The 12,449-nt window shown below is 41.5% G+C and overlaps 1 protein-coding gene across 4 annotated transcripts in view; it reads right to left on the reverse strand.

Moving 5' to 3' along the window:
- Positions 1-12,395, reverse strand: part of Lasp (LIM and SH3 domain protein Lasp) — a 30,579-nt gene extending 18,184 nt beyond the window's left edge. For 2 of the 4 annotated variants that reach the window (XM_065432111.1, XM_065432109.1), the window contains exons 1-5: positions 12,167-12,393; positions 11,419-11,513; positions 4,435-4,519; positions 1,921-2,107; positions 1,413-1,457 (exon numbers count right to left, since the gene is read on the reverse strand). In XM_065432111.1, the coding sequence (XP_065288183.1) occupies positions 1,413-1,457; positions 1,921-2,107; positions 4,435-4,519; positions 11,419-11,513; positions 12,167-12,238 (484 nt within the window). In that variant the 5' untranslated portion in view covers positions 12,239-12,393. Of the gene's footprint in view, positions 1-1,412; positions 1,458-1,914; positions 2,108-4,434; positions 4,520-11,418; positions 11,514-12,166 lie in introns of all 4 variants that reach the window. The other 2 variants (XM_065432110.1, XM_065432108.1) reach the window with 2 other exon arrangements.
- Positions 12,396-12,449: the final 54 nt, after the last annotated feature.

Raw genomic sequence — 12,449 nt, forward strand, 5'->3', positions numbered from 1 at the left:
TAGAAACATTTTAGTACTTCACCTTAAAAGTCAATTAAAAGTGCTGCAGATACTGCAGTCAAAGTATAGTCTTGAATACAATGCAAGGCATGCCTTTAGGCTGCAAGTAAAAAAATAAAAAGAACAAGAACTCCTAGTTGAAACAACAAACTCTTCATTATGTTCATGCAAATCGGTTTGCACTGTCGTGAAGCAATGGACAAACAAAAAGGGACACCAGTAACAAGGCAGGGAACGAATATTAAGGCTACTATTATTCATTTTTAGTGAGACCTATTTAAAAGTGCCTTATTATTAGTGCCACTGGCAAGAAAACACTGGACTGAGATGCAACTGCACATTTCCCCATGCAAGTATGTCAACAAACAGTGCTTGCAAATGGCACTGGCCTTCCAAAGCAATTCTCAGTGACTCAACACCTACTGTACAAAGTGTATCAAGTAGGTTATGGTGATGAACTAGCAATGCTCATACTGGTTTTCATCCCAAAATGAAGACAGTCGAAAGCGTCTGCGGATACAGAAGAAAATTTTGAGTGAGAGATGCAACAAGAGACAAAATATGAAGTAGAATGGAAAGTTGGGCAAGTTGGTATATATTCAATTTTTTGTAGAGTTAAGCCCACACAATGACAAGGCCACGGAGTGTTAATCTTTTTTTCTTGGGGCCTTGTTGATTGAGTGCACTGAAATCTACAAGAAAATGAAAACAAGAAATGCCCATGAGCAAGCGATGGAACAGAATTACTGAGTCCATACAATGTGTCAGGTCAAGTTGGTTGGCGGCAAACATTGTGGGGACCACACACGCCCATTTCTTCTAGCGAACATCACTGGCAGGAAGTGTAGAGATGGTGCAACCTGCTTATGCACTCTAAATCTGCACAAGGAAGTGCAGATTTAGAGTTGCATAAAATGTTCGACCTGGCAATGAGACTAGGCTGAGAGAAACTTAAAAGCTGCCTGTTTATTAAACGAGGCTTTTTTACCTCAAGAAATTGCATAGATATGTCTGGTGACGAGCACAGCAAATCAAGAGTTAAAATACAACTGATGGGGAACTACTAATGGGTTAGAAATAGAAATGACATTTTGCTTACGACAACTTCTGGCAAAGCATTAAATAACTTTACTTTGTCAGAACAGCAGCCATCCTTGCAGAAAGCCATCCACACCGAGAGTGGCCACATAGAAATGCAGGTACTTTGAATGATGAAATGTTGTATATAGCAGCAGGAGAAAGCGACCAGCCGTCAGCCCAGAAGGAAAAGAAAGGGAACAGCATGCATCCCAAAAAGCAAAGCATCATCAAACAAACAGGAAATACGATGCGACATGTGCACTACTGAAAGCGAATGAGAAGGATGGCCCTGAAAGTAAGCAACATGTGTATAACAGCATAGAGATACTCACGAAACTGAGCAATGTCACAGGTTGTGGAGGTCTCTTGTTCGGCACCTGCAAATGAAGAAATACAGGAGATCGAAAGTAAAAAAAATAGGAGCAATTTTCACCATAGTGAGCAAATATACCTGCACATAACAGAACATATTAAGTACCAGTTAGCCAACACATTACACTTGCACAGCAAACTTCCTGGTTTGTTGAGTGTGCTTTATGAGGTCCCTGCAGTGGAAACTCAACAAGAGTTTTACCATAAGGCCTCAACATGACACAGAAGGAGTGGACGACAAGTTACCACAGCAAAACAATAGCACACTTATACGGCGACCTGTCTATGGCTTGTTGCAAACACGAAAGACAGCAAATTCAAGTCTTTCAAGAAATCAGACTCAAAGTATTTCTATATTTACCTTCGAAGATGGCAAAATTATGCCCTTTTAGATGCCAATGAATAACAAAACATATGCATAGGTGACAGACAAGTGAGGAACAGCAGCTATGATAAACTGACTATCACCGTGGCCATTGCGATCCTGTGGCAGCAGCCCTCGGCGCTGCTCCATGAGATTCTTGCGTTCTAGCTCGCCATGGTAAGCCACATTGCTGATGATCTTTGAAGTCTGGCGGATGCGCATTGTCTCCGGGTCATCGGCAACTTGCGTCACTTTTCCCTTGAGCTTCTCAAAGTCTTCATGGTACTTCACCTGTGCAAAGAGTGCATTATAAGAATATGGGATGCAAGACGGGATGCTGACCTCAGCCATCTGAATAGGCAGGCACATGGTGACAACAAATACTGAAAAAGAAAGTATCCATGCAATAGCATCACACTATCTTCTGCCACCACTCAAGCCCAGTTTCAGTGTGAAAGGATTGGTGCATCAAACAAACATACCATGCAAACATATACTGATGAAATCAAAGGGGTCCCATCAAACAAGGATTTACAAACTCAACAAAACATGGATGCAGCTGGTAGACAATAAAAACCACCAATAAAATCATAACCAGCTTTCATCTCTGAAAGCAGGTTTACGGGTGTTATTGCAATCTGCAGCACAATTTTTGCTATGCCTAAGATGCCACTTGGCCAATTTGAGGCCTGATATGGTATTACTATTATTATTATTATTACTATTATTATCTGTAAGTGTTCATGCAGGTGTTAGTTGCACTTCAAGCGCTGTTTGGCATGCATTTGCCAGTTTCGTGCTCCTCCTGGCCAAGCATATGAAAACAAATGTCGTGAAAGCGTTCAAATGGGTAAATGGGGTGAATCAAAAGAACAAATTATGCAGATCCCATGCACTGTGGGAATCGATGTATGAGAAGCATTCCATGCTGGATGCATTGATTGACGATAATTAGCAGTGACGTTGATGGCTAAAGCTTCATTTCTTCAACGTTTTGACTAACACGAGAGTGGTGAATTGATGTTAAATGTTACCTTGCGTGCACCAAAGCTGTTTGTCTGTGTAGTACACAGATCACACAGGGAGAGGTGTTTGCTTGAGGTATTGTTTTGTGGCATATTTCATAACCTCTGAGAGGGTTAAGCATTGTCATTGCCTCACATGGCAGATCGCATTGTGGAAGAAGTATTAAACTTGAACTGGATTATGGGGCTGTACGTGCCAAAACTGCCAAAACTACAATCTGGTTATGAGGAATGCCGTAGTGGCGGACTCCGGGTTAATTTTGACACCGCGGTGTTCTTTAATGTGTCCCAAAATTTAAGTGCCCATGCGTTTTCTATTTTGCCCCCATGGACATGTGGCTGCTGCTGCAGTCAGGATCAAATCCACGACCTTGAGCAATGCTATAGCAGCAAAGCTACTGCGGTGGGCACACAAGTATTGATATGAAATGCAACTGCCGTAGTGGTGCGCTTTAATTAACGTGGCTCTGCTTCTGTACGCCCTCCAGAAGTCGTCCACTTGACATATTTGCATGGTGTTTATTTTTAAGAAATAGCACACACATACGGTATCTTGAACTTAAGTTCATCCAGTTTCCCCACAACCGCTGTCTGTTATAGTAGTAGCATTTCCTGGCCTTCTCACATTTCCTTACCTTTTCCCTATCCTCCCCTCCCCCCCTGCCCTTGTATAGGAACTGCCTCTTCTCCCCCCTCCTCTCTACAGTTCTATCTACATCCCTTGTGGCCTGGCAGTTAGTAGAATGGTAAGTGCTGCAGTTTCTGCAATGCTTTTGAAGGAGGTCACGAATAATTGCAGCTGTCAAAGGCTAATGTGGCGACACCCAGGGAGCTCCAGAGGGCATTGTGCACATTTGATGCGGTGGGGCCTACATGAGCTTCTCGCCCAGTGCCTTTCCTTTTTTTTTCTTTCTGCCTCGCTCCTGTCTTGTATACAGCAGCAGCAGTGGGAAAGTCAAAAGAAGAGGCAAAGAAAGCTTCGCATGGAAAAGTAGACTCAGTGAATTAAACTTCCAAGCTCTCAAACATCAGATCTCAGAAAAGTGCAACTGTGCTTTTTTGGTTTGTGGAGGCCTCAATACTGAAATGTGAGTATAGCCACATTTCAAGTGGTGACATTGCTTTCTAGCTTTAGATATTCAATTTCCAGAACATAATTGTTTTCTGTTTTTACTGGGTGGTACCTTTCAACAAACCTAGGGACACTCATTTACCACTTGTTTTTTTTGTAATGACAAAGATGGCCACTTTAATGCACTAAGCATCCAAGCACCTGCGAATTTGCAAAAACGTTTCCAGCTAAAGTGAACTACTGTAACAAGCCTGCAGGGAGCTTTAAATAAATGGACTACAATAACCACAGAAATTATGTTGGTGTGACACTTCAACATGAAGGACCAGTTAGTCGAAAAAAAAAGAGAGAGAAAAAATGGGTTGCAGATTTTTTTTAAAGATGTCAGAGCATGCATGACGATACTTACTCAGGAACCACAGGGCAGCTAAGCAACAGAGACGCCCAATTAAAACAAAGACAAACAAGAACAGCAGCATGTTTCAACAAACATTCAACTTATGCACGCATAGGAGGCATACCTGACTCTGTATGCGAGTGTTCTCTGCAAGCCGCTTGGCCTCTGGTGTGTCTGCCACAGTTGTGTGTTTGGCCTGTGGACAGTGACTGAAAAATTCAACACAGGAGGCAGTTGCTTCAAAGAGTTGCTCACAAGCGATTTTGGAAAACTATAAATCCTAATCAATGGAATGAGATTTCACTTAACAGCTCCGGACTTCCGATCCCCGAGACTGAGGTTGCAGATCTTAAAACAACATTTAGTTCGGTTTTCACTAAATTCCCTAACGGCTTGGCCGATCCACCATACTTCGCGTGTCCGCTCATGCAAAATATCACATTCGATCCCATCGGCATTGTCAAAGTAATTGAATCATTGAAGAACTCGTCATCCATGGCAGTAGATGGTATCAATGCCAAAGTGCTAAAATATACTAATCATGTGTGTAGCCTGTTTTTATCACTGATATTCCAGGAATCACTTAACAGCGCTTCATTTCCACATGACTGGCAGGTGGGCAAGGTTGTCCCAGTCTTCAAGAAAGGAAGCCGATCATCACCGAGTAACTACTGCCATATTTCCACAACAAGCGTGTCTTGTAAAATAATGGAACATATTTTATACTTGCATACTGCTAACTTCCTAACATCTGTCAATTTTTTTCACCCAAGTCAACATGGCTTCAGCAAAAATTATCCCCTTGACACCCAACTTGCTCTTTTCTTGCACGACTTACATTTAAACCTAGATTGCAAAATCTCGACTGTCACAATATCTTTAGATTTTGAAAAAGTGTTCGATAAGGTCCCTCACGGTCGTCTCTTAATAAAGTTATCCAGTCTTAACATTCATCCTTGTGTTCTAAGGGTTTTTAACTAACCGTCAGCAGTTCGTATACACTAACTCACACTCTTCATCCTTAACACCCGTGCTTTCAGGCGTACCTCAAGGTACCGTACTTGGTCCCCTCCTTTTCTTAATATACATTGATGCCTTGTAATATTTCTTCTCATATCCAACTCTTCGCAGATGATTGTGTGGTTTACCGAGCAGCTACTAACCCCACCGACCATTTGGCGTTACAAAATGACCTATCGCACATACAAAACCGGTGTAACACTTGGCTCACATCATTAAATGTAGCTAAAATCATGTTAATGTCTATTCATCGTCATCATAATTAGGATATGCCTAATTATAGCATCAATAACATGCAGATTGCAACAACTGATTCATTCAAATAACTTGGTGTGTCTATCTCGCGTGACTTAATTTGGACCTGTCATGTTAACCACATAATAAATTCTGCTAATCGTACTCTAAGTTATCTACGCCGTAACCTTTTCCTCGCTCCTCCCTCTATTAAACAACATGCTTTTCTAACCTTTGTGCGATCCAAGCTGGAGTGTGCCGATGCTATTTTTCACTCCCACCACAATAACCTTATTAACACCCTCGAGTCGGTTCAGAACCGTGCGACACGATTTATCCTGTCAATTTATTCGTTCAGTTCAAGCATCTCAGCACTAAAAGCTCAAATAAACTTACCCTCTCTAGCCTCACGTCGTAGAATAGCGTGTCTTAACATTTTTAAAATGAATTTTTCCATTCTTTGCCTTTTGACAACCCGTACATAAAAAGAGCACATCGTATTGCCTGCACCAGTCACTCTAACACAGTATGTCCCCCACAAGCCCATACTGTGACTTTACAGCAATCATTTTTCCTGCGCACAACACGAGACGGGAATGGCCTGCCCACATAAGTTGCCACTATCACCGACCTCACTTGCATTCAAGCGACTCATCGAAAATATCCCATTGTAATTTGTAGTATCTTTCTTTGTCACTAACCCCACACTCCCTCATGTAATGTCTCAACAAGAGACCTTTGAGGAAATAAATAAATAAATAAATAAATGCATATTATAAAATTGCAGATTTGGCCTTAATGTGACGCAGTGATGCAATAGCTGGCACAATATTATGCACAGAAAGTATTGTACTGATTCATACAATATTGGCTGGAGCAAGCATTTGCAAATGCAAGAATGCAGTCTTGTCAACTAATTAAATTAAATTCTGGGGTCTCTTATATGCAAAAACAACAATCTGATTATGAGGGATGCCGTAGTGGGGTCTCCAGATTAATTTTGACCACCTGGAGTTATTTAACGTGCACCCAATGCGCGAAGGTAATTTCCTTTCGAGAAGCAAAAGCTTTTCTCAGCAATTACTAGCCTCAGTGGTTTTTGCTTGTGGAGGTTGCCCACCCTAGCAGTGAAGTGGACAGACATTGACTTCTTTTTGCTTTCCTACCTTGCAACGCGCTTCATACGACTGGTTTTTGGATAAGATGCAGAATGTGGCATCAGTCGTCACAGAAGCTAGCAGTATGGCTGTGCTCTACAGAAACTATATTCTCTACTATAGCATCAGTAGAATGGCTGAAAGACGAAATCCATGAGTGGCATTGTGAGCACCCAGAGTTCTAATGCATTGCAAAGCACTATATATTTTTTTTCTTTATTTTGGCGTGAACTTCTCAGAAAGCCCTTTGCGATTCCTGTGATAGACAATGGTAGACATCAAATCGACAAGAGGAGTGAGCCCATAATAGCTATCACTGTAATGCACAGGTAAGATTACTAGATTACTAATCTAGTAGCGTTGATGCAGAGGTAACCCGCAATAATCCAAACTTGAGTAGTAATTGGTGATTCCACCTAATTCACAAACATCAGAACTTAGATTGGCTCACTATATTCGCAGTGAAATCTTATAGCACTTCATATAAACAAGGTACTTGGAGCAATGGGGCCAAACCTGCTGATGAAATTCAAACAGTGTCAATAGTCAGAACACGCCCACACCTTTGATATTCAGACTACTGTGTATGTTGACTGGCATCATCACAAGATAGTGATGCCAACCCAGTCACTGCATTAAGGTTCATAATCTGTACACAATCCTTTTTTTTTTTTCGTTTTGGGTCATCGGCACACTTGATGTCTGTAATAACCCTTCAATTCTGCTTTGGACCCTATTTAGTTCACCTTTAGATAACAAACATAATAGGTTGTCCCTAGTACATTGAATTATCACAAATCAAATGAGTGAGAATGCTGCTTGATAAGGATGTTCACTTCATGCTTGCCTGACAGTGAGGCATAAACAGACTTGTCACTCATGACAATTGTCATTCAGAGATTGGTAGTCATGGTCTTTGGCCATTCTGTTTCAGTTTTCTGGGTGAAAGTGGCCAGAATTCATCACACTGCATTAGCAGTGTCAGCCTCTTCCATGTCTGAAACTGTTTATGAATATACAGATGACAGGCTACAAGTCTAGCATTAGGATTGAATGACTCCTTTCGTTTTTCTAAAAAGTAGGGATGGGTGAACATTAACCGTTTCAAATACTACATGCTAACCACTCGTATTTGAAAAGGAACTCTTCAGTATTTTCGGATTTTCAAAGCCAACTGCATACTTTGCAATACCTGAATGTTGAAGTGTTGTTACTAACAAGCTATCACAAATTACCAGACCTGAGACAATGATGAAAGTTCCCAAGCAATGCATAAACAAAAACATTAATGCAAGCCATTTCTGGTTCCACAGTGGAAACCTATGTGATAACCTGTGATTTTTGCTTGCAGTTTGCCATTTACTGTTTTGGCACTCTAGTCATGTAGCAGTTTTCTTCTACACCACAACCTCTGATGTTTTCCATGCAACGGGCCCATTAAAGCTAGATTCACACAAAAGCAAAAATTCCATGAATGAGCAAGACGTGGCTGACCCACAACAATACGTTGTGGGTCAGCCCTCTGAAGCTTATCTGCAGCATCCTTGCGTGCTGCATGATGGGTGGTAATGAGCCATGCAATGCTCATCCACGGAATTTGGTGCATCATGAGAACTCAGCTTCACATGTGCCTATGGCACAAAAGTCCTTCAGCAGCTTTTCTTTTTCCACAGCTGATATTTTTTTCTGCAACCATTTATTTAGCATTTTTGGTAAGCTCATAGTACAGCAGCCATTCTTTCTTGGAAAGCTTGTTTGCAACCAGGCTCTAAAGCTGAGTTTTTTATCTGTACAGTTTTTTTAATAACAATTAGTGATCTTGTACATAAAACTGATCCTTAGTCCCCGATAGTTAGCAGTCTTTTTTGCACTAGTCAGTACAGGCATGCTGCTGATACCGAAATAAATATTTCTGCTGTAAAAGATATACATCTGCGTTTGACTGATTCAGTGTTCAATACTTACAATTCATATTTGAAAAACTATGTAACTGCCCACCTCAATTAAAAAAGCTATTTAGACTAATCTTTATAGTAATTTGTCTAGTAACTACTATGAGTTATGTTAAAATGTGTGCTTCTGCAGTAAAAGCAATGTTAAAGGGACTGACAACTGGCCAGAATTTGTTGCGAGACGTTGATGAAAATGAAATGACCGTGATTTATAGTGATAGAATCCAACATACTGTTTGCGATTTAAGTAGGAATTATAGTTTTAAATTGGCAAAGAAACTCTAAAAAACCAGCAAGTGGCGAGATATAGCAGTGAAATCTTGGTACTTCAGATGTATTCTATGATATTGCTGTATGTAAATTGGCTGTTGTTAAGTACATGACAATTATTGCTTAAAGTTGCAGTTGGTACATTATTAGACACTCGCACATAATTCTACGCTTCAAAAATCAAAAACGCACGTGTGGCTATGGCAACACGCTGAACTCCGTATCACATGTAACGGCATCGTTTCGTTTTCGATCCAATTGGTTTCATTTTGACTGGTCAAATACCAATACAGTTGGGCAGGAAAGCATGAAAACATGTAGCTATTATCACAGAAGTCATTTAACAATTCAGAAAACATGAATTGCAGGAATATCAACTTCATAAACAAAATTGTACTTTGTTACAGCATGGCCACACTTGTTGTCTGCCTCCCACTAATGCCAGCGTATAATCGCTATTGCACTCACCTATCACCATTTTCAGCATGCTTCTAGTGAACGACTGCATCCTCACTGCAGATTGAAAAATTCTGACAAAAAATGCTCCACGGCATTTTCTGCGTTAGCACTTCATGAATAAACACTCTGACTGGTAAGCTTTCCATTGCAGTAAATAAAAATGGGTACCATGAAAATTGGTTGTCAGTCCCTTTAAGGAAATCGTTTAGTTATGGCACATCCCACATGTTAAATAAATTTCAAATGCATTTTCAGAAACACTCTGTACATCATCTGACCAGTACTTGATGCCTCCACTGCTGACAGTAACATAATGTAAGCATAAAGACCTTGATTATGCAAGTCATCTGCTTAGTATAATAATAACAGTAAAAAAAGTTGACATATCCCCCCCTCCCACCCTAATGCCCATTACCCAGTAAAAACAATTTATTTTATTTGTCATCTCAGTTATTTGTTTTCAATTCAATGAAAGTGCTTTGAATCTTCCAAAAATATGGAGGACGCTTAAGCTTTGGCTTTAAGAGTGGAATGCGATAGCATTCAGACACCTGACTGCTTTTCATGCTTTCAGGCAACTGCAGCTCATGTAACTAACGTTTATCGGGAAACACTGGTGGTGAACGTTATGCACGAAGGCAAGCTTTCTGGTAGAAACGCACTTTTAATATTTCTGTCTGAGAACAGCTAAAATAAAAGATATGCGGTCGTTTTCTTTTTTTCATTACATTTGTTTGTGGGCTGCAGTTCTTATAATTCCAAGGAACAATTATGTAAAGAAAGAAAGAAAATGCATGAGCAACTTTGGTGGTAGAAGAGTGGTTGGATATGAGTGGTCCGGAATTTGGTTCGAAATTCATTTTGCTGAAGCGACGTCCGAAGCCGGATTTTTTGTGACACGGAGTCATTAACACTACTGCGTTAAAACATGCAGCCTGGTATGATTTCCCAGTGAAGTGTTAAACATGATGGTTCCAGGGCACTACGTCAGAATTGCCATGAGATATGGTTCTTTGCCTGCTAAAATACGTCAGCATTTTTTTGCTAGTTATCTCTTTCACAGCAATCCCAAACTTAGAATGAACATTGTCCCCATGTAACTACTTAAAACAAAGCATGAAAATTATTTCTGACTGAAGAAACAAGTGTACAATATTAACATCTCCATTTCGTACAGGCCAAATATTCACCATAAATGCCCATGCCCGTCACCACTGATTACATACAAGGAAGTCCTTACAATGACCCTACTGATAGAGATATGACTCAGAAAATCGACTGAGTTATCATGTCAAGCTAGCCATGAATTATCAGTAACAAAATGTGACCTTTGTCCTGGCAGACTTTGGCGTACGCCTCTTTGAAAAGGTTAAAGTATGAAGGGTGACTTTGTGCACGTCAAAATGTGTGCCAGTGCACTAGACAAATGAATCTCGGGGCAGTTTTTTAATTGGCTTAATAGTGCCATTACAGGATTGACACATAACCAAATAACTCAGCTATGCTGTAAGCTATCCAGACACGGTTCATTCTGGCTTCCCAGTGAGCCATTCTTTACCAGAATTATCGGCATCAAACTGGAGTACTGCAAAGAACACCCTACAGACTCAAAATTAACATAAAGGGAACGTGAACTCCATACACGCCGCTGAAGCCCAGTAAGCGCAATTGCACAAGGTGTTCCACTCAATTCAGGCTGCGACAAGCGCGCATGCAGAACTTGCAAAAAAAAAAAAAAATCAGTCCTGCATCTAGCACATACTACAACTGCAGCAAAACTGTTTGCTGCGGTGACCCCGCTTACCTTAGCGGAAAAGTTAAAAGCCTGCTCCTGTGAAACAAAAACGAGACGAGCATGTTTTGGTTAATCGTCACGCACGTCGCTTACGGAAGTCTGCGGCTGAAATTTTTTTTCCCGAGCACACACGTGCGCTACGCGCAGATCGAGACAATACATTTGCCAACATGCGGCGGATCGAGGCAGTAAACAGGTGCAAAAGGAAACTGCATACTCACGCGCTGCAATAGGGAAGCTTGTTGAATCCCTTGTACGTCTTCATGTTTAGTGTCATGCCGCATTCTTGACATTTGAAGCAGCCTTTGTGCCATATCTGTCGGGAAGCACCAAACAACAGTCACCCGCAGTAGCGACATCCAGAAACGATGCTTCTGGCGCACGTCGAATGCTCTGCGGCGATGGCCACACCCGTCCTTTCGAGTGCGATTCCAGTATAGCACGCACAGGAAAATTGCACACTGCCAAAGAAGAGCGTGCGATCGGCGCCCGTCTCGCGAAGCGAGCTCTCTTGCCCAAGATTGGGGGCGCCGCCGAAGAGCGCCCGAACGCGTCAGAAACGGCCCCATCGACCTTGCGCCTCTGTAACGTGAACCGCTAGTAGTCATAATGCCCTAATTTAGAAGTGACAACTTTGCGGAACTGTACAGTGAAGAAACGAAGGTGTCGCGAAACGTGTACTAGGAGGGGAAACTACCTAGACAGCACCTTAGGTACTCAATGTCACTATGACAGGAATGATTAGTGACGTTACAGGCCGTCCGCAGGCACACGACTTGGCACGTCTCAAGGAGTAGTGTCATAGACCGGACAGCGAGATCCGGAATTAGCTCAACAGGATATCAAGCGAGGTAGCCTTAGCAAACGGGGTACGGGTCGAAGGGCAGAGATCGAAACATGCATCGCCTTGCCTTGATTTTCAAGCAGTAGTTTTGAAGATGTTATCGAGAACACTAAAGAAGGGCTTACCTTGTCCAAACATTTCAACTCTTCAAGAGGATACACCGTCTTTTCACACCGCGCACACTTTTTAGAGCTCATTGTCCGCCGAAAAGACACGTACTGAACCGCAAGGGAGCCAAGTAATCCAGATTTTTTCGTGGAACTTCACCAAGAAAAACGTCCTGAAACTCACAGTCACAGAAGTACACCGAAAAGTCGCCGAAAAAAAAACCGACTGAAAATATGTCTAAAACATGCAGGCCTCGAAAAAACGTCAACAGAAGAAACGGAAACATCAAATAACGTTATT

Source organism: Dermacentor albipictus, chromosome 4 (genome assembly GCF_038994185.2).
Source record: "Dermacentor albipictus isolate Rhodes 1998 colony chromosome 4, USDA_Dalb.pri_finalv2, whole genome shotgun sequence".
Classification (NCBI taxonomy): domain Eukaryota; kingdom Metazoa; phylum Arthropoda; class Arachnida; order Ixodida; family Ixodidae; genus Dermacentor; species Dermacentor albipictus.